General features: G+C 37.3%; 1 protein-coding gene across 24 annotated transcripts in view; it reads right to left on the reverse strand.

The window, feature by feature from the left end:
• SLC8A1 (solute carrier family 8 member A1) overlaps positions 1 to 26,591 on the reverse strand; it is a 388,523-nt gene that overhangs the window by 66,403 nt on the left and 295,529 nt on the right. For 14 of the 24 annotated variants that reach the window (XM_012450626.3, XM_012450636.3, XM_012450632.3 and 11 more), the window contains exon 3: positions 1,379 to 1,485. In XM_012450626.3, the coding sequence (XP_012306049.1) occupies positions 1,379 to 1,485 (107 nt within the window). Of the gene's footprint in view, positions 1 to 771; positions 876 to 1,378; positions 1,486 to 26,591 lie in introns of all 24 variants that reach the window. The other 10 variants (XM_012450637.3, XM_012450633.3, XM_012450631.3 and 7 more) reach the window with 1 other exon arrangement.

Genomic DNA, 26,591 nt, shown 5'->3' on the forward strand with positions numbered 1-26,591 from the left:
TTTCTTTTTACTATATATGTTAAATAATTGATTAATTCAACAAGGAGCAAGAGATTTTGGATCATAAGGCTAGGTAGGCCTTCACCAAGGGTTAACATCTTACTGAAGGGACCTATTCTTCTGACCAAAGAAAATTAATATGACTATGGTTTCATATATGTGGTGCCTTTTAAATGTCACATTTGATGATATAAAAATATGCTAAAATGAGCACTAGAATATTGATAACACTACTCTTTAAGGATCTTTGTTCTTATTAAACATTTTTAAATGGTGTTCTCTAAAGAAACCTAATTACTGAATTCTGAAGTTTCCTGTTAGTTGCCATTAGGGTCACTTACTAATACTAACAGGTATTAAGCAGTTTCTTTTTTCCAGCTTTATTGAGGTATGATTGACAAGGTATTAAGTAGTCTTTATCACTAAAATTTAAGGGGAGATTTAATAATTGAAGTGACATTTCAGAATAAACTGTGAGTAGTGGAAAACTAAACACATTATTTTATATAATCATTTCTGAATTACAGAAATCTCTTCCAGTGTTATTAAATCTGGTTGCAATCAAGGTTAGTTGGCATTTCCTGAAGAGAGTGGGCATTGCCTGTTGCACCTGTGAATTAGGGAAGGGAAATGAAACTGCTAAAGCTTCAAAGGCAATGAAGTATAGTACTTGGAAGCCGAGGAAGAGGAGAGAGTTAAGTGTGAGAGTAGGGAGACACGGAGAGAGAAGAGTACAATTTCTCGCTGGTATGTCTTTGTTTACTCTCACACCTTTCATTCCTCTTCTTATCCATTTTGGTTCCTCAAGCACAAGGGAGAAACTGCACTCTTTCTCATATTCCTCACGGTCAAATATTCTAATGGTAATGATCTTCCTGTGGGAACACAAGACAAAGGCAAAACAGATGGTTGGAGTCACACGCTCATGCTCTTGGTGTCCACCAAGCTGAATGTTACTGTGATGTTATGGAGGGAGAACTGGCAGCACATGGACCTCCTGAAGTATGTAAAAGGGCATCTTGGTACTCTCGGCTGGCACCCACTAAGTTTTCTTTGCTCATTTTAGTACCCCAAATTAGGAAGGTAAATCAGAAAGTTGCCTTCATTTTTGGCATTGCAAAGCATCTGCAGCAACCTTCCCAGAAATGGACACTTGATTGACTGCCCTGAAAATCTCTCAGATGTTAATGTGCAGAGCAACCAACGCTGGCTGATGTAGCTGCGGGCCCGCCCATCATGGCTCAGCATGAGATCTGTGCCCTGTTACATAGGTGGAGGGATGTGTGCACTGAAAGTCACGTTCTGAAGAGTGCAGGCATCCAGGGGTGGCACAGGCCAGCAGAAGCTGTTGGGCTCAGCCCTGGAGCAGCTCCCCCACCTTTCTTCTCACTCATCTCCACCAGGCGGGGCTCTCCAATCTCAAGGAAGAAGGTCTTGTTTTTCTCATACTCCTCATCATCAATTACCTTGACTGATATTGTTTTGCTGAAACAGAGAATAGAAATTGACGAACAAGGGGAAGAGGAAAGAGAAGAGAAGGAACATAGAGAAAAGGAAAGCAAGGTTAACCAGTTGCACTTTCAGACAAACAGTAATCGAGAAACTTCTGTACTGTGGGTTTTTCCTTCAAGAATGGGTATCAGATAGGTATGAAAGATCGGAGAGGTCACCCAGTGCATAGCTCCCCTGCCCAGGGCCACAGAATTATTTTAGGTAAAACACAGCATTAAGTACTAATAGGTCTGTCATCATGATAAGAAGGAAAAGCAGAAAAACACAGATCATAATAATAAGAAAAGAAAAATATATTAATTTAGTAAATGCCTTAACCATTGATTGTCTAAGCTGTGCCCTGGAGTTCATTCCTTTAGAACAAGTAAGAAAAATCCCATCAAAATATTAATAGAGGTTATCTCTGAGCAATAGGCTTACAGGTCATTTTTTCCCTTCATTGTGCTTTATTATAGTTCCAGACATAATATTTTATCATAAATTGTTATTAAAATAAATGAATAAAAACATCACAAAGAAAATATAGTCAAATTATCTCACCCCACCCAATGTCTTAGAATCAAATTCTTATTCAGGTTAGTCAGTTTCTCCAGCGAGACCACAGCAGGAAGTTGTTCGTGTTTTGTTTGTCTTTCTAAAGATGGAAGCTGTGGGCTCACAACAGCGGTTTTGAAAGTGGGGTGGCAGCAGGTGGGAGTCATCATGATGTAGTTATTTTTATTCTCCCAAAGTTGTTTCAACTTTCTATGAAACATGCCATTTACAATACTTTCAAACATCGCCAATACACTGAGGTGTTTTGATGAGAATTCTTCCTGTAATCCAACCTTTAGCAGTTCTTGCCCTGTAGTCCTATGGCTACGAGTGACTGACAGATCGGTAGGACAAATGCAAATATTATGCAAATCCCAACTTTCCATAAGCATTCTTGATGACCCTGAAAATAAACCAATCTAATGTTACCTTTTAATTAATAAGGACTTAAACACTTCATATACTACAACTTATTAAAAGGCTCTTAAACACTGATTTGTCTTGAACAAATGTTTCCAATAACATTGGCCAAGAACAATTCTGATCAATGTTTTTGAAACAATGAGTGTTTGTAGACACAGAGTTTTAACGTCATGGCCATTCTTTAATTTTGGTGGAGATTTTTAGGTCTTCTGAAAGGAATTTGGTTTATAATCTTGTTTCATTGTATTTATCCAAGCCATCAAGTTTCATTAGATCTATGCATGCCAAAGAATATCAGTCTTCTTTCCTAATATGAAGGAGTCATAGGTAGAAGTTACTTTGAATTCTCTGAATTTCCGGGCCCCCAATGCCATATGCTTAAGTCTTGCTTTTTGCCTCAGCATTGTAGAACTGAGACCAAATTGGTTCTGGTTCCCTGAAACCCAATAATGTACTCTCTGTTTCTCAGCTAAAGAACATCCCTGAATGATACTCACATTCCAATTTCTCACTCCTGAGAAGCTGCAGGTCATGAGACTGCCTTTTCTATCTCAGCGGTCCTCAAATACTGAAATATGAACACTAGATGAACAGCTATAAGTGACTAAAGCCACAATCATTTTTTAAAGAGTAGTTAGATATTTATGAACGTACCAACAGTATGATAATGTCCAGTTACATGTATACTGTGAACAGCTCCTTCCTAACTTTTATAACTATTTTTTAGAATCTATTTAGTATAAAAATTAGCCTGTGGTGACTACACTAGAATATTTCATTGTTGCCTAATATCCAAAAAATATAAAATATTAGAGAAAGCACAAGAGGATGGAAGTAAGGAGTGATGATCATTTGTTCATTAGAACTGAATTTGATGTTGTAAATTAGATCAAATTTACCCTACACAGAAATGCCAAATGTCTCTCCTCTTTGTCAACAAAACTTATGCATTTTGGGTATTCATTTCCAACTCACAGTCTTGAAGTCTTAAACTTTAGTTGTACATTTCTACGAAAACAAACAGCATGGTGAGACCAAGGGTAGGAAAGTGTTGCTGGACAATAAAAGGGCCTCCGGACTTGATGGTCCAACGTCCATTATCAAGATGCTTCATTGTATGGTACATCAAACTGAAACCCCTCATTGTGAGTCAAGTTGCAATATTGTTGTTAGCATTACTTAAAAACATCTGACGTTAGATTTCTCCATCTTGTATTTGCAAACCACCCTGCATCTCATCACATATTTTATTGGATTATAGAAATAAAGCACAGTGGGGTTAGTAGCAGTAGCCTTGCTAATAGGGCGAATGTGTATAAAAGGTACCTGTTTCATGTTCACAATGCAACTTATTCACAAATAAATAAATCACTGAACAAACATATGGTTTCTAATCCTTGGTGAATATCATAAGTATTTAAATCCTCTAGTGGATTTTTTTTTTTGAGACAGAATTTCACTCTTGTTGCCCAGGCCAAAGTGCAATGGTGCGATCTCAGCTTACTGCAACCTCTGCCTCCCAGGTTCAAGCAATTCTCCTGCCTCAGCCTCCGAAGTAGCTGGGATTACAGGTGCCCACCACCATGCCCAGCTAATTTTGGCATTTTTAGTAGAGATAGGGTTTTACTATGTTGGCCAGACTGGTCTGGGACTCCTGACCTCAGGCAATCTGCCATTCTTGGCCTCCCCAAGTGCTGGGATTACAAGGATAAGCCACTACACGTAACCTATTTTCTATATTTTGAATAGCTGATAAGTGTGAGAAATCTAGTTATACAGCTCCACACAATTTGTTTGCATATAAAATAAGCATTTATGATTTATCACTAGTATATCTCTATTTATAGGATCACAATTCTTAGGAAATTTTGAAGTACTTGGTAACTATGATACTGGAAAATCAAAGATGAAGAAAAAGGAAAATGCTTTTGTAGGTGCCTTGCAAAGACATCTAAAACAAATGGAATTTGCATAATGGCATATCATTTCAAAATCATTAGTAATAGAACCAATAATGTCCCTGACAGGAGGAGCCACTAAATTATATATTGATTTCACTCCTCCTGCACAGTAAAGCTATTAATACAAAACTTGATTATTAAAGGACATTTCAGTGGATCTAAAGTGGCAGGATGGTCAGTCCTTATGAATTAGCCCTTTAAATCAACTGAAGCAAAATTCACAAGGCTTTGGTAATGTTCACCTTTTGTTTCAGAACAGAACAATTTCTCCCCTTAGCAAAGGTAGCAAAGGTGGAGCAAGCCAATGTAATTTTTAAAGGAACACATCCTTGGGATGTCTCCTCCTCACTTTCCAGAGCCTAATGCATGGAAGATAGTGCCCCGACTTCTTCCTTCACAGGGGATAGTATGTGAGATGGGTTGGTTTGCTGAAGACGCCAGTTATTCTGGCTTGATAATCAGCGGAAGCATGCTTCTGTTCCTCACAGTTCTGCAGTAGAAAGAATCTCAAGGACTGATGGGACCTTGAATGCCCTCCAGTCGGCCCCACAGCCACACCAATCCCGTGTTCACAGGACTTTTGCATTGTCACTAGGATTCCAGCGCCCTGAGAACACACATCCGTTCTGGCTATTCTGTTCTGTTTACCAATGGGAAACATAGCTGTTGCCACTTCTTTAAATTGACAGGTTAGCAAAAACAAGACTGGAACTGTTGGGTAGACATAGGCCTTCATCCAAATACAATTCTTGCGGTATTATTGCACTGATAAGGAACAAACAGAAAAACTGGTATTGTGTAACTTTCAACTATTATAAAGGCAGGACAAGTCACTTCTTTTTTACAGCTTTTCAATTTGAGCAGTATACGATAAAAATTGTAGTTTCTAGAAACTAGCAAAGCAGTTACAAATCTTATGATAGCATTAAAATATTTCTCAATATGGCCAAAATTTTTATGGAAGTATATTTCGGTTCCATTTCTAAAAAAAAAGAGAAAAGAAAAAATATTCAGTTAAGAAAGATCAGTTTATTTAGTGGAAAAAGACAGATCATTCCTTTTGAAGTTTGCAGTAGCTTTTATTTGATGATACCAAACCAACATCTACACTTTACTTCCCAGTCTCTCTCTCTTATCTTATATGTCTCAAAGGACCCGAATACCTTCAAACAGACTACCAAGGAGTTCTTATATCTGGTTTTGACTCAGGCGGACAGTCAGAAAAGAAAGAAAGATGGATCTTTATTAATGAGGGTTGAAAAAGAAAGTCTCTTCAAAATATATTTTAGTCTCTCATTGTTAAGCCAAAGTGGTTCCACGGTCTCTTTTTCAACTTAAGCCTCAATTTGTCCTTCTGTGGCTTCTTTTCTCTAACGCAGCCCTTGATGTCGGGAGAAGATGAGAAAAGAATGAGCTGGAGGATTAAAGGGAAGAGACTGCTCTGTTTTAGATCCTCACATGGAAGATTTTAGTGAGGATTTCACATATTTAGATGCTTACAATTGCTTTTTGTCTTTTAAGATTTATCCTCTCCTTAGACATACTCAGAGGCCAGTGGAATGATAGACACTTTGCATTTCTTAATTCACAGATCTTCATAAGAGCCCTAGAAGTAATTCTTACTACCTGTGATTGACAGGGAAAACAATGACTCTCAGGGAAGTTCGTAACTTCCAAGGTCACAAAGTGAGTCTCCTGTGACTGGCTTTAAGAACAGAAACCTTTCAATTATGACTCAAAATCAACCACCAGGTCCCTTATTCAATCACCAGTGCAGTATTTTTATGGCCACTTTAAAGGATCTAGATCATTACTTTACATTAATTTCAAGGTTTATTGTTTCAGCTTTACATTAACAAAGGTTGACTGTAAGAACAATGATAGAATTTCAATTCTGTTTTGAAAAGGACTGCAGCACATGCTATATTCCATGATGGCTGCTTTAAAAGTTAAATCATTGAAGAGATAAAGGTTTAATTAAAAAGAGCCATGAGCATGCAATGGCTCACCAACTCTGAGAACTCTGAATTCAACCAGTAGTCCCAGCGTCAGCCTTACCTAAAGTGGGTGGCTTCTTAGAATTGCAGAATCAAGACTGGGCCTGGTGGCTCACACCTGTAATCCCAGTACTTTGGGAGGCCGAGGCAGGTGGATCGACTGAGGTCAGGAGTTCGAGACCAACCTGACCAACATGGTGAAACCCTGTCTCTACTAAAAATAAAGTAGGTGTGGTGGTACATGCTTGTAATCCCAGCTATTCGGGAGGCTGAGGCAGGAGAATTGCTTGAACCCAGGAGGCAGAGGTTGCGGTGAGCCAAGATTGTGCCATTGCACTCCAGCCTGGGCAACAAGAGCAAAACTCTGTCTCAAAAAAAAGAATTGCAGAATCAGAGGCTCCATCTAGGCCCACAGAATCAGAATCTGCATTTTAACAAGATCCCCAGATGACTCTGATGCATGTTGAAGTCTGAGGGGCACCAATCTAGAGTGGACAATGGGTTCTTGTTATTAAGTTGGACGATAAACCAAGAGGTTGGTAATAGTTGGGCTTGTGTTTTAGACTCGGCTGCATATTAGAATCACCTGTGGGATTTTGCAAACTATAAATGCCTAAACCCACTCCAGATCAGTTAAATCAAATTCTGCTTGTGGGACCCCAGCATGCATATAGATTTAAAAAGCTTTTGGCTAAGTGCAGAGGCTCATGCCTATAATCCCAGCACTTTGAGAAATTGAGGCGGGAGGACAGCTTGAGTCCTGGAGTTTTAGACCAGCCTGGGCAACAAAGTGAGATCCTGTTTCTATGAAAAGTCCAAAAAAACAACACACACAGCAAAACAACTGGGCATTGTGTTACTTGCCTGCATCCCAGCTACATGGGAGGCTGAGGTGGGAGGACTGCTTGAGCCCAGGAAGTTGAAGCTGCAGTAAGATGTGATCATGCCAGTGCATTCCAGCCTGTGAGACAGAGTGAGACACTGTCTCAATCAATAAAAATTTTAAAAAATTAAAAGGTTTTTAGGTGATTCTAATATGCAGCCAGGGCTTCCTTTAAAATAATACATTAAATAATAAAAAGAATATATAGAATTGTGAGATAGTCATAGTCAAAACTAAATTTTAGATCTAATTAGCAAGGTAGGTAGAAACACGAGAAAATAATGATTTTGTCTTTTACTCCTGTTATTTTCTGGATTATAAAATGTAATTAAAGTTGTCTTCCCTTCTCAGGAAATGATAGTCTCTGCAGGCAACCTTAATAGTATAGGTGAGAAAACACCTTTAGTATTCAGGCATCAGAGTTTATACTCATGCAGAGTGATTTCCTTCTCAACAAAGTGATGGGAGCTCTGGTGATATGTTTTCACACAACAGTGATTATATCTGGAGAGTAGACAAACTAAGCATTTCAACTCCCACAGAAGACAGTAATGTCTCATGTGCCCGCCACAGAGCCTCTGAACCATGCCAGTGAAAGGCCATGTCAGGAGCTGGAACTTTCCCACATGTAAGCCATCACACTCCCAGACTGCAGAAAGACCTGCCCCAGGACTGACCACACAGGAATCTGGCAACTTCTCTAACCACAGTGAGTTTAAAATTTGATCCACAGTACACCTGATGTTAAAAGCTTCAGGATAAACTCTTCCTATTGCTTAAAAAGACAAACTAACAACAACAACAACAAAAAAGAAAAATAGGCAAAGGATCTGAATGGGCATTTCTCCACAGAGGATAAACAAATGGCCGAAAAGTACATAAAAACATGGTCCACATCATTAGCTATCAGGGAAATGCAAATCAAAGCAACCAGGAGATACCATGTCACACCCACTAGGATGACAACAATAAAAAAAACAATAACAAGTGTTGGTGACAATATAGAGAAACTGAACCCAAGTACACTGCTAGTAGGTGTGTAAAATAATGCAGCCACTTGGGAGAAACCATCACAAGTTTAAAGATAGAATTACCATGTGAACCAGCAATTCCATTATATGCCAAAGAGACTTAAAAGCATGTGTTCACACAAAACCTTGTAAGTGAATGTTTATAGCAGCATTGTTCATAATAGCCAAAAAGTGGAAACAACTTACGTTCATCAAATGATACGTGGATAAATAATATGTGGTTCACCCACACAGGGGAATATTATTTAGCAATAAAAAGGAATGATGTACCGATACGTGCTACAACATGGATGACCCTTGAAAAGATCATTCTAAGTGAAAGAAGCCAGACACAAAGACCACATGTTGTATGATTCCATTGATATGAAAAATCCAGAACAGGCAAATCCAGAGACAGAAAGTAGATTAGTGATTGCCTAGAGCTGGGGACTTGGAGATAAAAAGCCAGTCAGGGTAGAGGGAGTTGGTGACTGTTAATGGGTATGGGATCTCATTTCGGAATAAAGAAAATTTCTAAAATTGATGGTAGTGATTGTTGCATACTTCTGAGAACATACAAAAACCCAATGAATTGTATATTTTGAATGGTTGAATCCTATGGTATGTAAATTACATCTTAAGAGAGCTAGTATTTAAAAAAATAAGCTTTAGCCTAAATTCTAGTCTTTAGAAAAGGCTGTTTCCTTGGGTGAGAAAAGGTTTGTCAGAATGTTTGGAGTTTTCAGTAGGGAGTTTCAAATTTTGCTGGTACAGCCAAATAGAAAACTGATCCTGCATGCCATGAGACAGTGAAACCATTTACATCAAAGCCAAGCACCACGGCTGTGTCTGTCTGTACTTCATTCCTTTCGTCAGGATTTTGCACAGAAAGCTGGTTGCCCCCTCCAGGATCAAGGACTACTGATATTGTACTCTGACACACTAAGCAGTTCTGGTGGCTGTTACCTCAGTCTGGCTTCCTTGGCTCCTTTTTTTCCCCCAAAATATGAGGTATTATGAAAATGTCAGAAGCAGCATTTCTTTCATCGTGTTTATTGTAAAAGCAAAGAAAAGGACCATAATCATAGGGATGCCTGCTGCCCTTGCAAAGTCAATAGTTCTGTTCATATCACCTTGGGCATTCTCTAGTATATTTTTGTTGGCATTTATTTCTTTCTACCTACAAAACATGATAAGCTTGCCATGGGTTGTCTTTGTATCACTTAGTTTAAATTGCTGGTGAATTTTAAAGCCTTTTTTTCTTTCAAAAATTGATTGATGAGCTGCTGAGTGATTTTGGGTTAGGGAAAGGAAGGAGGAGTCAGAGAAGATCCATGCATATATTATCATTTTCTGTAAGTGACTCAAATCAACTTCTCCCTCTAGTAAACATATCAAATGGAATCAGGACAGGTTGCTATTCATATAATTTCTACTAATATTTTTACATCATTTTTAGATTACTGGTGAGATATTTTGGGCAGGGTTTCATTTGGAGATTTCCTCAATATCCCATGCTAGGATAGTCATAGAAAAAGGACTAAATCATGAATTAAATCTATTGTTTCCTTTCTTGAAATGTTGAGGGAATTAATCCAGAACTCACACTACCCAGGTTTGTAACTTGGCTCTCTCACTTTCTAGCTAAGGTATTTGGGTCACTTCTGGCATCTTTCTGAACATCAATGTAATAATCTATCAAATGAGGATAATAAAACTCACTTCACAGTGATTATGATATTCACAGTGTTGTGATGATCAAATAATGGGTATTATCATTTATCAACTATGGATAATGAAATTCACAGGTTGTTGCAAAGATTAATGCATGCAAAAATTATTTTGTAAAGAGCTAATGAAATGTTCAGTACTATTGTCATTATTAGTTGAAAAGGAGTGGCTCATTTTGCAGTTCTTACCTGCCTGTTTACCCAGTTACTAAAAGGGGCAATTGGCAGATGGTAGAGTTGGGGGTCAGGAAATATTCAATGGAATAATAAGCAATACCCTCAAATCCATTCTCATGTATAGCTTTGGATCAAGTCCCATAGAATGGGGCATCCAAGTCCAGAATCCTAAACTCAGGAATGCAAGGGAGCACAGCTCTGCCAGGTTCTCACTCACTACTAGCTGGATACACACAGGGATCTGAAGTCATGCTTTTCCTGGAGCTCCTGCTATGAAGCCTAGCCTGACAGTGATGGTGCTATTCTGTAATTTCAATAGACTCCAAGGACAAGAGTTGCTAAAGGAGCTAAACAAAAGTAATTCTCCAGGAGGCCTTGTCATCCATGCTCTGATCTTCTTGTATTGTCAAATGGTTATTAAAATCATTGCTTCAAGCAGAGCAAGGGGCAGGAACAGCTAAAATCCTACTATTCCCAGGGAGACCAGGGAGCTTTAGAGAGCTCTGGAGTTGGAGTTTTCTAACATAATCTTGCCCTATTTTATTTTCTTCTGCTCACTATGGAAACTTAATGGCAACCATCACATTTTGTCAAATGTAAAATAGGAACACATTTAATTTTTTACTCTTTATCTTTTTAGCAATCAATTGTCAGTGTTAGTCTCAAAAAAAAAAAAGCAAAACCAAAACCTATGAGCTACTTATCTATCCCTAGAAGACATTCATTCTGATTGACCACTTCAAAGATATATTACAAGGATCCATAGTTATTGTTTCAATAAATAATAGGCTAGTTAGTCTAGTATCCCTGCAGTGTTCTATTCTATTATGGTAGGTTTCAGAGAAGACCAGGTAAGTTGACTAAGAGAAAATGACATGGGGGTATTAAAAATTGACCATAATTTTGTGATACATAAAATTTATACCTCACCATTGCCTCACTCCTCTGCCGTTGATAGACTTCAGTCTTAAGGAGGGTAAAGCAATAAGGATCTTGGTCTGTTACCTTCACATACCTGCTGAGACAATTTCTCTGCTCAGTGAAAATTAAAGTTGATCAAGCATCGGGGACCATGTTGAAATTGTCAAAATGGATGTGAATTTATTTTTTATTGTTTAAAGATATTGGCATTATGTAAATTCTGTGAGAGGGTCACATTTAACAAAATGATGGAAGATTCTTGACATCATAAAACTCCTTAACTTATTCTTACAAGACTACATATTTGTCTATAATCTGAGATCTTAACTGTACTCCTTGAATGCAGATTCTCTAGAAAATAATATTTGAACAAATTTTTCAAAGTTTAAGCTAATGTTCAGAATGGTTTGTGGCAAAGAGCATCTTTTCTATAAATGAAACACATCAACATCTTTGTTTGGTTCAGTTTTAGAAACAACTATCTCCATTTGCCACTGCCTATTATAAAAAATTGATGCTGCTGGATTTCAAAGAAGATGCTGCTTTCCTAGTTTTTTCAAAAGCTCACTTCATCCTCAACATTTTAAACATTCCTGGCTTGTCATCAGACTCTTTCCAGAGATTATATCTACCTTTGGTCTTTCTTCCTATGTTATGTTTCTTCTTTCAAAGTAAAGAGTTTCAAGGAAAACACTGGAAGGATTTCACTCCTGAAGCGTGATAGGACAGCAGCTAGAATTTGCTGAAAGCATCTCTATCAGAAACAGTCAGCTTTAAGAAAATAATACCAGGAAATATGCTGGGCTTAAGTTTTAAAATTCATATTCTCTTTCTCTCTTTTCCTTCCTTCCCTCTCTGTGTCCCTGGCCACAAAATACAGAGTGGCAAAACAATCTCTCTCTGCATGTACCCTTGTAAAATATTCTTAAAGAAGGATGCTAGATATTTTCTTGAACATGGCTAAAAGAAACCAAAAATTAGTCAATTGATGCTGATTTTAAAATTTCACATTTTAATTTCATGTCTAATATTTTATTGCTATTTCACATTAGATTATAAAATCAACACTTAATACTTTATATATAATCAATATAGTAAATATTCTATAAATATGTTTGGATTTTAGGTTTGGATTTCATGATGGAGGCCTATAGTATATAAAAACTAGTAAAAATAAAATACTTAATGACCACTTATCAAGTGAGGTATAAGTTTGGAAAGACAGGTAGGACTCAGTTTTGTTTATCCTGAAGGTACCTTGTAAGAAGCTCTCTAGGGAATCTATTAAATTACAGTCTGTAGGCAACTGTAATGCAATGGTAAATATTTGTATATCTACATATATCAAAACATAGAAAAGGTACAGTAAAAATATGGAATTATAATCTTATGGGGTTAATGCTGTATATGTGGTCTGTCATTGACCAAAATATCGTATGTGGCACATGACAGTATTCCAATGTTAATTTGTTTTCACAAATGCATAATTCTTAAGGCTAATCATGTAAATGTGACCATGACCCAGAGTGGTTCCACAGTATTGGTGGAGTATAATGATCTAAAATACTCTAAGGCTCAAACTCCTGCTCTGTAAAATGGTCATCACGATAGCATTTATTTCAGCTGATTGCTGCAAGGATTCACTGTGGTAACACATATTACATACTTAATGCAGAGATTGGCACATATTAGGTTCTAAATATATATTGCCTTTTCTATTATAATCACGAAAAATATTGTGCCAATTTAAGAGCTGGGAATTTGGGGATGAGACTGCCTGTGACCTCATGCAAGGTGACTTTATGCCTTAGTTTCCCCATTAGTAAAAATGGGATGGAATGGATTATGTCATATGGTTGTTGAGGGAATGAGAGGATTAAATGGGAAAACAGAATAGGACCTGGAACTTAGTAAATACTCAATAAGTGACATAATAATTATTATAGAGAACAAGGAGATAAGTGAATAGGACCTTAGGTATTAATAAGCTAATTTACTGATATCAAGGGGTAGATTAGTAGAAATCAATACCAAATTTTTTTAAATCAAATTTTTGGTGTATCCCTTTGGCTCTTGCTTTTCCTGATAACTTCAATAAAACTGAAGTTGCTTTTAAATAGACTTCTGTGCTTGATATGAAACATCATAAATTCCCAGAATGAACAATAGTCCATATTAGCCAGTTTGTATTCCATGGGTTCTTCCTCACTAAATACAATTAAAATAATGTGGATTGCTTTAGGATACTGTGTGTTCTTTTAAAGCATTTTCCTGCATATTATTATTATTAGAGATGGAGTCATGCTCTGTCACCCAGTCTGGAGTGCAGTGGCATGATCTCTGCTCACTGTAACTTCCGCATCCTAGGTTCAAGTGATTCTCCTCCTTCAGCCTCCTGAGTAGCTGGGACTACAGATGCATGCCACCGTGCCTGGCTACTTCCGGTATTTTTAATAGAAATGGGGTTTCACCATGTTGGCCAGGCTGGTCTCTAACTCCTGACCTCAGGTAATCCCACCCACCTCAGCTTCTCAAAGTGCTGGGATTACAGGTGTGAGCCACCACCCTGCGTGGCCCATTTTCATGCATATTAAAGTAATACTGGCTAATTGTTAAAAATTTGACAAATGCAAAAATGAAGAAAAAAAATCACCTATAATCCTATCACTAGAAATTAACATTTTTAAATGTTTGGTTTTAGCTTTTAATTAAATTGCCAAGAATATTATGAACTTTTGATGTTTTTCTATTTATGCACTACTTGGGCTTAGCTCTTTTAGAGGCCAAAGTTTATTTTCCCTACAGTCCTCCTCACATGCTTGGCCCCCACCCTGGACTCTTAAGGTAGAAGGTAACATTCTCCATCTTTTCTTTCTGTTGGCTTGTATGGAAGTTCTTGTCTGAATTCCGCCATAAGGAAAATTTACATTTTTAAAAGGAGAAATTCTCTCCTTTTTCATTACTAACCTTTTGGCTAGTTTTGCTGGAAAAATTTTCAGGATTCATCTGCCAATGTTGTTTCCCTAGAAGGCCATTCTGGCTACCTCGCTAAGCCTCTTCTTTGTTCTATAACAAATAATTCTTCATGCTAAATCACTCGCAAATGCCATGCTTAGTGTCCTTCTGCTAATCAACCATTCCCAAGTTTGTCATCAAAATAGCATTAGTCATTTTCCACTCAACTTCAGCCCTCATCTTTCCAAACCCTACACTTTTCAGTCTAGAAGCACAATCTCTCAATCCTTAATCACAGGAATCTCTCTGTTCACCTCTCATTATACACATAAGCAATCTGAGACTCAGTGAAATTAACCAATGCCTCAAAGCTAGTGGATGCCAGAATCAGGATTAAAACTCATCTCTGGACTCTGAATCCACATCTGGTATTTGTTTATTCTGCCATTATTCTAGTGTTTTTCATCTCAATGCTGCTGAAATCTAATTCACCACTCTTCATAGAAAAACCTTTTTTCTCCTCTTTTTAATTAAGTAAAAACCAGTACAGACAACAAAAAGAAATGCATGATTTTCTCTGGTAACTCAGTACTTTTTCATCATTGTCCGTCATGCTGAGGGATGTCTTATAAATTCAATGGCTCAAACAATGGAAACAACTACTTCCTTTAGTAAGGATGGCTGCATTGAATCATGGCCTGAAATATCTTTGACCTGAAACAAAACTACAACATCCATAGAAACACTACATAAAGAGTACAAGTAAAATAATCGTCAATCAAAACCAACCCTATTCTTATTATTTTCAAGTCCTCTGGTCATCACACTTAGCAGTTGCACTTCCTTGCACTTTTCTTCCTTCTTCAAACACAGTCATGGTATGTCGCCCCCCCTACCACTAGATGGGATCAATAATTGTGTGTGTGTGTGTGTGTGTGCGGTGTGTTTTCCCCTTAGAAAATCTATTTGCACTTTTAAACGAACTTTCATTTTCTAATTCAAAAGGAGTAATTGTGAAAAGAACTGGCTTTGCAACAATGTGGTAGGCTTGTAGGCATGATGAGTAGTGTGCCTTTAGATGGTGAAATACTTCTTGACTGTCTAATCCCAGACAAGTAAAAATTAAAAGTAGTAAAAACTACGAATTAAAAATTACTACATATAGAAATTCCATTTGACCCAGAAATCCCATTACTGGGTATATACCCAAAGGTTTATAAATCGTTCTATTATAAAGACACATGCACACGTATGTTCACAGCAGCACTGTTTATGATAGCAAAGACCTGGAACCAACCCAAATGCCCATCGACGATAGACTGGACAAGGAAAATGTGGCACATACACACCATGGAATATTACGCAGCCATAAAAAATGAGTTCATGTCCTTTGCAGGGACATGGATGAATCTGGAAAGCATCATTCTCAGCAAACTGACACAAGTACAGAAAATCAAACACTGCATGTTCTTACTCATAGGTGAGTGTTGAACAATGAGAACACAGAGACACAGGAGGGGAGCATCACACTGGGGCCTGTTGTGGGGGGAGACAGCAGCGGGGGGTGGGGAGGTCAGGGAGGGATAACATGGGGAGAAATGCCAGATGTAGGTAATGGGGGGATGGAGGCAGCAAACCACATTGCCATGTGTGTACCTATGCAACAATCCTGCATGATCTGCACATGTACCCCAGAACCTAAAGTACAATTAAGAAAAAAAATTCCTACCAACAAAATATCAAGGGCATCAATACACCTCGTGTTTTCTGTTTTCTGCTGCTATTTTCTCCTTGCAAAGTCTAGTGATGTACCCACTAACTGTGGGCTCCCATTGAACTTTTCACTATAGCACTTACTTGAATGTTTAAATTTTTTCTGGGAATTCCATTTGGCTTAAAAACACATCAGTTATCATTTTGGAGCTCATATTCTTGATAGAATGGATCTAAAACACTTTATAGGTAAGCATTACAAGATAAAATCACCAAGACAATTTAGCTATTTATTGGTACTTGCAATTTAAAGCTTAAAATCAAAATGAACCAAAACCAGAATAGACTTTATTGGCTTTAAAAATATTGGTTTGCTTTATTGGTTTTGCTTCCTTTTTTGTTTCTTGTTTGTGATGGAAGTGTCCCCGTAGACTTTATAGAAGCAGAACAGGTTTGCAGAATGCAAATAATGACATTGTTTAACAAAATTGAACCACTGGACCGAACAGTGAGAAACTATGTGGTGAGCAATTCTTGGATTAATTACAGGCTTCTGATGAGCTACATTTAACGTGCACATTGATTGTAGGGGAAAATCTGTATGTAAACATTAAAAAAAATTTAAATTTTATTATGGATCATGTGTAGTTCAGTTAGTGCTCAAAAAAGCGAATCTTCACCTTTATTTCAGGCTTTGACCCAGACATAATCTTACAGGGAAAGGTTGTTGTTTTGAGGATTTGATATTATTTTGAAAATTTTTTAGGAAGTCTGTACTTTTTGTTCAGAGAATCATGTAGGTAGAGAGGACATATGGGATCTCGATTTGCATTTGCAATACAGATTTTAGCTTTTAGCAGTATGATTTAGTCACTGACTCCATATTTCAATTTAATCAAATATAAAATAAGAAAAATTCTATGTAACCCACAAGGTTAATATGAAAAACAAAATAATTTATATAAGAGATTTTTCACACTTTAAGCATTTTCACATGTGCTTTCATTATTATTAACTTAATCTCATTTTTGCAACTGAGCAAACTTAGATGCCTTGACTCCAACAATCTTTCCAGTAAACTAAAGCTTCCTCAGCTGTAATTCTAAAATATATATGGGTCATTAATATGAAAATAATGCATTGGAAAGAGTTGAAATTGGAAAATAAGTGTTTTCTGTGTGAATGAAAAAGCAATGATATCTGACACCTGTCCACAGATCTCCTTTTAGAGGTTTATGTTTATATAATGAAAGCCTTTTGAAATTGTAGCAGCACATACAGTTGATTGCTAGAACGTGAACAAATACTTTATTAAATATTTATGATGATTTCTTATTGAATTTTAACATTTCTATTAACTTTAATCATGGTAGAATTAAATTTAACTTATATTAATTATATTATATGTAATGCTTAAGCAAATGGAGAAATATGAGAAAGCTTTGCAGGGCATCTCAAGGTCAGATCTATGTATACTGAATAAATCCTATTAATTCAATAACAATATGACAGTTTTAGCTTTTGTATTATTTAGACCAGAAAAACCTTAGAAGATTATTTATGAATCTCCCCCTACCTATTAACATGCTATCTTGGTGTAATATTTGTTGGTTCTGAATATTTTTTTTTAACTGAGTTATCTTTGAGTTTGTAGAATCATCAAAATCCTCTTAATAGTTTTAATTAAATTGCTTTCACAAAGTTAGACTTCCTGAGATAGCGATTCAAAGGTTGGTGAGACTGGTAATGGAACTGAAGAGAATCCATGGAAATACAGTTCTGGGTCTTCAGATCCCCTAAGAATGTCAACTCTTCAGGCAGTACTGTCTGTATTCAACAGTAACAATGCCGCCATGGGACAGGACAGCATTATGTATGTGTGCATTCCAAGTGACAGTGAGCACAGTGCTGGCACATGTTTGCATACCAAATGCTTGTGGTTGACTCACTGTCACAAGTTTGTACTTGAGTTTGTGTCAGTCGATCAAGGTCTCTTACATTTCTTAGTAAAAGCCAGCTCACATATGTATTAGATAAAAAGATAGGGTTCTTAATGTACATCTCACCATGACAGTGAGCAAAATGAATGGTGTGTAGGTGATTCAAGCTCATGACTTGGACATCACGAGAAAGGGCAAGATGAATTTACCAGCCACATTTTAGATTTCTGCAGTATGTTACTCCATCAGCCATTGCACAAACCTTACTGAGTATCCAATTACGTGGCAACCCACATTAGGCACTGGGGATAAAAAGAGGAGTACAAATTTATGGCTTAGAGAAGAAAGCAGTAAACTGCTAGATTCCTGAAATCTGCCTGAAAGTCATATTTGATAGAGAAGGGACAGGCAAGTAAACCAAAGATTATGCACCTCCATGTGTGTTAATTATAAGTATGGGCTCTGTGCTGTGTGAGCACAGTGGGTGAGGAAATAAACAGAGACGTGGAAAGGCATGCCACGTTTAAGAAGTCAAGTTCTGTCTGACTTATGGTGTGCACATGTAAGTGGTAGAGGGTTGATGGGAGATGAGTCAAGAAAGAGAGCTTGGAGACAGGAGAAATGCTAAGTCATGTGGGCAGAATTTTGTAAGAAGGAGCCAATGCGCCTTTTTGATTATGGACTGCTATTATGCATTTTAACTTCTAGTACAATCACTCTAACTCTAGAATAAAGCTTGTAGAATAGAAGGAAAGTGAAGAAGAGGGGCCAGGGAAGCAGACGTGGAGAAGATACTGTCTCCTGAACTGGCAGAGCCTAAACTCCCTGCCTGAATAATCAGCCAGGTACCCCTCCAGCTGTATGCTTTAAAGAAGTGTCTGGCCCCCCATCTCCAGTCTAGATTTGTCAAAGCTGAATAAATAGAGAAAAGTTGCTTTAATTTCTTTTCTGAAAACTTGTCTGTGGGTTAGAGAGAACAAGGTGAAATTGGACGAAATGCTTTCTCTGAGTTCCTCTGCCAAGATCAATTTCTTATAGCATGATGGAGGTAGTAAAACACAAATTCTTCTGGAGAAAACATCATCAGATTGTAAAACTGACCTGATTTTCATGAAAAGAAAATCTAATTATTTACCATAAATTCAGATCTGGGCACATATTTCATTTTATTTTTATCAACCATAAGTAGGTTTGGCAAGCCTTATGACAAAATGATATCTGGGCATATATGTTAAGTTTTTAAGTGAAATTATCAAAAACTAAGGTCTCAGGTTAATGAGTTACATGGAAAATTGTGATCACATTACATTATCCTTTACAGTATTGGCAGGAGAACTGATGAGAGAATTACAACCAAGATGATACAATGAAACGAAAATTTACAAGTTGAGGTATGGGAAAGGGTAAGAGGATATCATTCTTCTGCTACAAGGAGCAATCACTAAGAAAAATGAATCAGGTTACTCAGTAAGAAATGCGTGTGTGTGCAAAGAAAAAGAGAGGGGGAAGGAAAGAGAAATTGAAAGATGGAGATAGAATAAAATGTGTTGAGGTTTATCATGAGAAATAGCCACTTAATATTGGAGGCATTAATAAAATTAATAACTCCAGTTCCTTGCCCTTCTTTGTGTTAAGCAGATAGGAGCAGTGAGAGGTTGAAGGCAAAGGAGATGGCAAGGGTTTGGTTTGGTAGCAGCAGTTATGTCATATCCTAGGGCCAGGCCCAGGACAACACAATGGGATGAGACAGACTCAAAGAGGCCAAGACTGGAACTCGACCTGCCACTGGATTAGAGCAGGGAGTAAGATACCAGGGAGTCTGTACAAAGCCACCAAGGATGGAAGGTCCATTCCAAAATACCAAAACACAGAACCCAGAAAGTATGGAAATCTATATTATATAGAAGGCAGGTAAACCACTGGGTGAGATGGGCAAGATAGCATGGAGCTGAGAGATGTGGAATGGATGGTAAAACAGGACGGAGGGCTGCTCATAGCAATCATGTAGCAGAGCCCTGTCATTATCTGTTCTCCAAGGGGACTGGTCACAAGAAGGATGTGCCTTCATTTAGGATGAACTGAAGTCTTGAAATCAACACAGGGAAGCAGAAACCAGATAGAAAATCAAATACGACTTTCAGGCAGATTTCAGGAATCTAGTGGTTTACTGCTTTTTTTCCGAGTGTCTGGAAGAACACTTGGGATATGCAGAAATTCGATAGTCTGGTATCTGGTAAATGAAAGACTGGACTATTGGAACAGGAGAAGAGTTCAGAGACTGATGATCAACAAGCTTGTTGTGCTGCTGAGGCTCAGAGGAGAGCTAGGCTAGGGCTTGTGAAGTCGCTCCTGTTTAAGGTCATGGTGGAGTGGGCTGAGAAAACTGGTTGGAATCAGCCCAGACTTGTGGAGAACAGGTGGAAAGGAATGAAGCTGAAAAAGAATTTGAGAAAAATTAAAGCTTTCTACCTGCTTCCTCTCAAATCTCTTCTGTATGACAGTATCTTTCTTTCTGATTATCTGTAACTTCCATTAATTATTTAAGTAAATAGGGTTTCCAAGGGTCTGAACATGGGAGAATAATAATATTATGGGAGGTTAGGGAATTTTGTGGAAAGAAGATAATAAATTATTGTCTTTATTTGATCCAAGTCATGGTGGGAAATGTCTTATATAATGCATATTGATAGAGTATTAGTGCATAACAGATTTGGAGTGAAGATGAAGTATTTGGATAACAAGTCTCTATTTATTTGTCATGTATTTTGAAGTGGTAATTGAACAATGATGTGAGCTAATAGACTTTTTCCCAAAGGAGTGACCTTAAAAGAAAAAGTAAAGAAATGTGAAATCCAATACTGTAATAGTATCACTGGTAATAGTGTAAAAGAGTAAAGGGAGGCAGGGAGAGAAGGAGACCGAAAGGGGTGAGTTACAGGAATCCTGAGAAATGCTAGGGTTCTTGAAGCTTAGGGTAGGATGTCCTTCAACTTGAGGAAGTGTTAATATTTAAAAATGAGTAGACTAACAACGTTGGGCGGGGGAAAGAGAGTCACAGTTTGGGCTGAGTGGAGACTATTAGAAATAAAACCAAATATCTGACTTGTGTTGTGATTTGAGGGGGGAAAAGGAAAAATTTTCAGGTAGTAATGTTGGTGGTAGTACACTCAAAGAGTTTTAATACAAAAGAGGAGGTGAATGAGATGACACATGGTGGGGCAGTTATGGTGAATGGTGACTTTCCAGAGAGGGTGTCATGAGAAAACTCAAGCATGCATTAAAATGTAAGAAGTGAATTCCCAGTAAAAACAAGGCTCATTTCACCTTGAGAAATGAGCCTCTGACCTTGTGAGGTCTTGGGTTTTATGGAAGGAACATAATATTAGACCATTAGGTCCTTAGATCTAGCTGGCCACTTGGATTTCCTGTGAAGCTTGAAAAACACACGCAGATTCCTTGTCCTTACCATCGAATCAGCGCCTCTGCATGTGTAGGTGAAAGGTGAGCAGGGGGAGTCTATAGTGCTGAAAAGCTCCCCTAACACTTCTAATGCAACGATTCATCAACTGGTGTCAGGGAAATATTTTACTAGACCTGCTCATACTCCCAGGTTAAGAGGCTTAACAGCAAATGTCATTAAGAGCCTTAAAAAAAAAAAAAAAAACAGTCATTCATATGTGTCTCATTCCCCACATTTAAACAGCTGATGAAATTTACACTTTTCCATGACACTTTCTTAGACTGATCAGGTATCGTATTCAGGGAATGAAAGTAAAAGGTAGGTCTTTGTGACTCCTGTGGATTCTTCACACTGCATTTTAAAGAGGTAAATTTTCTGTCAAGTCTACTATCAGTGCATTGATTAGTGGTAAAAGTCCATTTATTTTCTCACAGAATTACTAAGTCTGTGGCATATTCTGCAGAGGGGGTATTGTTTATGGTAGATGGATTTGTTCTGTAACCTGTATAATTTTCCATTAGAAGATGTCATGGAAATGCTCCTGTTCATATCACACACATCAGTGGCTGCAAATCAAATGAAGTCTGGCATTTATTACTGTGGAACTGGACCAGGTTTGTCTGATACTATTCCAAGCCAAGCCATTTGCCCCAGTTCCCATTTGGGGGCCAGATGAAATTATTTTGAGTACATTTCAATATTGATATTCCTCCTGATAAATTTAGCATTTACTGAGGGATCCACTTTCCATGCATGCACGTAACTGCTATTTTCCCTGAGCTCAGAGATCATTGGCAGATGTGACAGCTGGTGCCTCAGGATGGAGCTATAATTTTATGGTGCAGTGTCTATGGCTGGAAATGGAACTAGCAAACCACAAATTCCAAACACATCATAAAGGAAAATGTTCCTTAGGAAGTAGTTGCCAATTTCTGAGCAATTAATTAGTCCCTAATGTACACACTGACTTTTATGAATAAAACAGCCTAGGAAATTCATTTAATTAGGCAGACAGTTACGATAAAATAAGGTACTTTCCTTCTTGAGCAAAAGATCTCTCTTTCATACCCTCCTCTGGCTTGCATCCTCACGCTCTGGTAGGTCCACTTTCATTTTCCAAACTCTTACAAGGACTCTTAAGCAAATTCAGTGTTCTTAGAATGGGAGGAAACTGACTGGTTTTTCTAAGTGAAACTACTTGTCTCCAAGACCTTTTCCTGTTGAAATTTTCCCCATCTTGCTATACCTTTTCTCTCGTTTCTGAGGAACAAAAAGAGTGGTAGTATCTGTGAGGTTCAAGATAGGATCTATTGACAAAGCTCCAGGGAAGAATGACTGCCCAAGAATGCTCCTTGGGAACAGGTTTTTGTGGAAAGAAAGCAGTGCCTCCATCCCACATCTTTAGTTCTGGCAACTGCCTATAGCGCCAAAGTGAATATAGATAAGAAGGACAGGAGTGCACATTAGAATCAACCAGATGAGAAACAGCAGAGGAAAATAAGATTCAAGGCGGCTCCAAACTTCTAGGAGGACTTGCCAACTCTGGTCAGTTGAAAAAGTCATTATATACATATCTTATTTTTCTAAAATGAACATGTGGTAAATTAAATGAAAGATATAGGAAGGGAACCATGTGAACGTGAGTAGAACATAGGGATTAGCAGTAAAGGAGGGATTAGTGTTAGGGAAGATAATGGTAGCCAAAAACCTCAGAACAATTGTGTTTGAAATCACATATACCCTGGCCTAATTGACTGGACATTCTTACATGGAATGCTACTACCCAGAGTTCTTGTTTGCATTTCCCAAGCCTAGAAAGATGATATATAAGTATTGACATTATGTATTTATTTAGTGTGCTCTCTGAGACGCCCAAAACACTTGGTGACATTATTTAATTAATTCATATCACTTCTATAAAATATTTCAGGTATTTAATTTCAGTTGCTATAATAAAATTATTTATTTTTTAAAAAAGACTGCATTTAGTAAAACTGACCCAGATTATAAATACAGAATGAAACCTGCAGTGAGAAATGGATTCTGCAGTAATACAGAAAACAAGGAGAATAAAACCCAGTCAGAGACCTTGATATTTGATTCTCTCCAGTTGTATGGAAAGCATGGTTTGAGCATGTTCATGAGAATACTGGCATGATACTGGGTGGGTTCCTTTTTCAAGGTACTAACTACTCTGGAGAATGACTCCAAAATGTGGTTTCCCACTCTTCATTACTATGACAAATTTCACATTAACTCAATTGTCAGGCCCTTTCCCTACTGATACAGGGTTGAAGGGATGGCTTTGTGATCAATTCTTTGAGTTTCCAGAGAGATTGTACAGCTTAATGGAAAGTTATTTGAAGGAAAAAAAAAAAGAAGTTGAACTAGGATTTGCTCTAGGGCTCATAACATGAACATTCTATTGTAAGTGTCCTGATGGAAGGCATTATATTTTAAAATTATATGGTAATACAATTAATCCAGAAATTGGAAGCTGATATAATAAAAAATTGTTCAATATCAAGACTCCAAAAATTAATTTGATCCCATTTCAAAGTAGTGCTAAAAAAGATTTAGTTGTAGAATTCAGAGTATGTGATGGGGCCTACTTGGAATTCTAGAAAACAGCAAACTTAAATAATAAAATTTCATTACTCAGAGCTATCGTGGTAGAAATGGACACTGCTCACTTTGAATGAATCAATGTTGGATCCTTGAATGAATCAATGTTGGATCACTGGCTTGCTATGGGTGGAGCTTGGCAGGCGTGGTCTTCCTGAATCAGCGCTCCTCCAGACCAACATACGATACTCTTATTCCATCATAATCATACTACAGAGAATAGACCTCCACGAGGACCATAAATATTATTAGTCTGTACTGTACTGCAGGTGATCAAAACTCTGGCAGCCAATAGGATTTATTTTCTAGAGGACAGATACTACAATAGATCACAAAGGAAGGCTTTAAAAATACACAAAAGTGTTTGTGGAGAAGATCCCTTTCTGTATTTCTAGGACTATAGGTATTAAGATTTGGAAGCAAGCAGAACAAAGTCTGCTCTACTATTTGCCAGGAATATATGTCCTCAAAATTCCTCTCCTCATTTAGAAAAACAGTGACAAAAATTCAGCCACAGTTTTTGTAATTTTTTGTATTTTGGGGAGAAATGGGAATTAACCTTGATCTTGATGATCAGAGTTTGCATTTTGACATGTTGCTGATCCTACATAATAATTGGTTACTTCAAAACGGACAGGACTTACATTAGGCTCTTGTTCTTAGTTTTAGTTTTAACAGGGGAACCAGGAAAGAAAGAAAGCATTACTCACCAGTGGCCATATTTGGCAAAGGCAAGACTTTCTTCCTCCCATTCATTCATTCTTATAGAGATGTGACACAGACCAGATGTCATTCCAATGTTAAAATTACATTGTTTTCATAACAAAGTCAGCTTATATCACTCTTCAAGAGATCACACTAATGCTCCTTTGTATACTGTTATGGGAAGGGTGAATTAGATCTTTCCAGAGGACTTGCCAAGCACAAACTATAAGAAGAGTTAAGATTTTTCTAAGGGCATTCACTAGCTGGCTTACAACCTACATATCTATGTGTCTCGTTGCAGCACATAGAGGATTTCAGTCATTTTGTGTATGTATATATATATATATATACACACACACATATATATATATACACACACACATATATATATGCACATATACACACACACACATATATATATACATTTTTAAAACCCCTTTTAGTAATTTCTGATACTTGGAAGGAATTGCAGATACTTGTTCTTGAGGTAGGTTGAGAGCTAGAGATTTCATTGGCTAGAGCTTTTTTGTTGCTTATTTTCTTTGTCCTTTCCTCTCAGGTCATGGTGACCTTAAATTAATTTATGATTCCAATGCTTAAGAGTTTCATGTGTGCTATTTTTCCCATGTAACACTAGAACTTGGAAGGTAAAAATTCCAAATCAAGGGCTGGAATCCTGATGGTCTCAGCACATGTAAACCATAATTTTGGAAGCTTAGTCTCTCTTAGCCCCCTTATCATTGCTGCATTCCCACTTACTATATCACCTCTGTGGCCTTGATGGCGAGTTTGCGGACTGAGAACTCCTGCAAATGCCAACAAGAAGTCCTCTTCAGGGGACTCTAATGGCAAAATAGCAAATGAGGACATTCCTTGCTGACAAAGTCACTAAAAGTCTTAAACTATTGCAGTGAGGCAGAAAAAAGAATTTTTTCTTTTAGTTTTAGAGACTTAGCCCTTAATTGACTCCATGTTTCTAATTACTCACAGTATTCATTTTTATATAGTCAGCTTATATTGAAAAAAAAACACACTTAAATATTTATATATGGTAAAACTTGGGTGAGTATGAGTGGGATTATAAAACAGGTTAATATGTTTAACATTACAAAGAATACTAGTATTTATTTATTTCCACACTACCTTATCTTCTTTTATTCTCCTCTCTGTTTTTGCCTTTAAGTAAAATAAAAAAAAAAAGACTCAAAGTAAAGGTAGGGTGAGAATTATGATGCCACAATACTCAGGGATATCATTCAATTCTTGAATGAAGACCCCCACCCCCTCAAAAACAAACAAGAAAAAAATTACTCATAGATAATGTATTTCTCCTACAAGAGTACTAAGTTATGTAAGATAAATGCCACTATTTTTCTCATGCTACTTTAGGAAATTTTGTGATTTTTCTGTTTTTCAGTTTCTTATGACTTACCCAAGGTATGACTGATTGGGGTCTAATCAGTGATTTCTATTCATTTAACACTATTAACACTATTTGGCCCTAAAACCAAAACAAAACTCAATTTACAAATATATTATTTGTAATATATTTGATGTTAGATTGTCTATTGCTTCAAACCAGAGATTTTAAGGCTAATATTTATTTTTGGGAGAAATGGGAATTAACCTTGATCTTGATGATCAACTTTAGCAAAATTATCCCCAGTTAAGAAACACTGGTCTAGATTGAAGGTATAGCATGTTTCCACTTTCTCTGTATGACTGCATAGTATTTTACTAAGCTTTGCCTTTGTAAATACATATAGTGTTCTTGACTATTATGGCTTGAAGAACTTAAGCTGATATGAGTCATGTACACCAAGGCAGAGAGTCATAAAACTGAAAACCTGGAAGGCTGTTTGGTCATAGAAACAGTTTACTATTAGAGTCCCCTGAAGAAGACTTCTTGTTAGTATCTGCATGAATTCCTGGTTCCCAAACTTACCATCAAGGCCACAGAGGTAACAAAGTCAGTGGGAATGCAGCAATGATAAGGGGTGAGTAGGTCATAACACAAACTATTTGAAGAGTTAAGATTTTCTTAG

This window comes from Aotus nancymaae, unplaced genomic scaffold (assembly GCF_030222135.1).
Source record: "Aotus nancymaae isolate 86718 unplaced genomic scaffold, 86718_ANA_hifiasm-v0.15.2.pri h1tg000057l, whole genome shotgun sequence".
NCBI lineage: Eukaryota > Metazoa > Chordata > Mammalia > Primates > Aotidae > Aotus > Aotus nancymaae.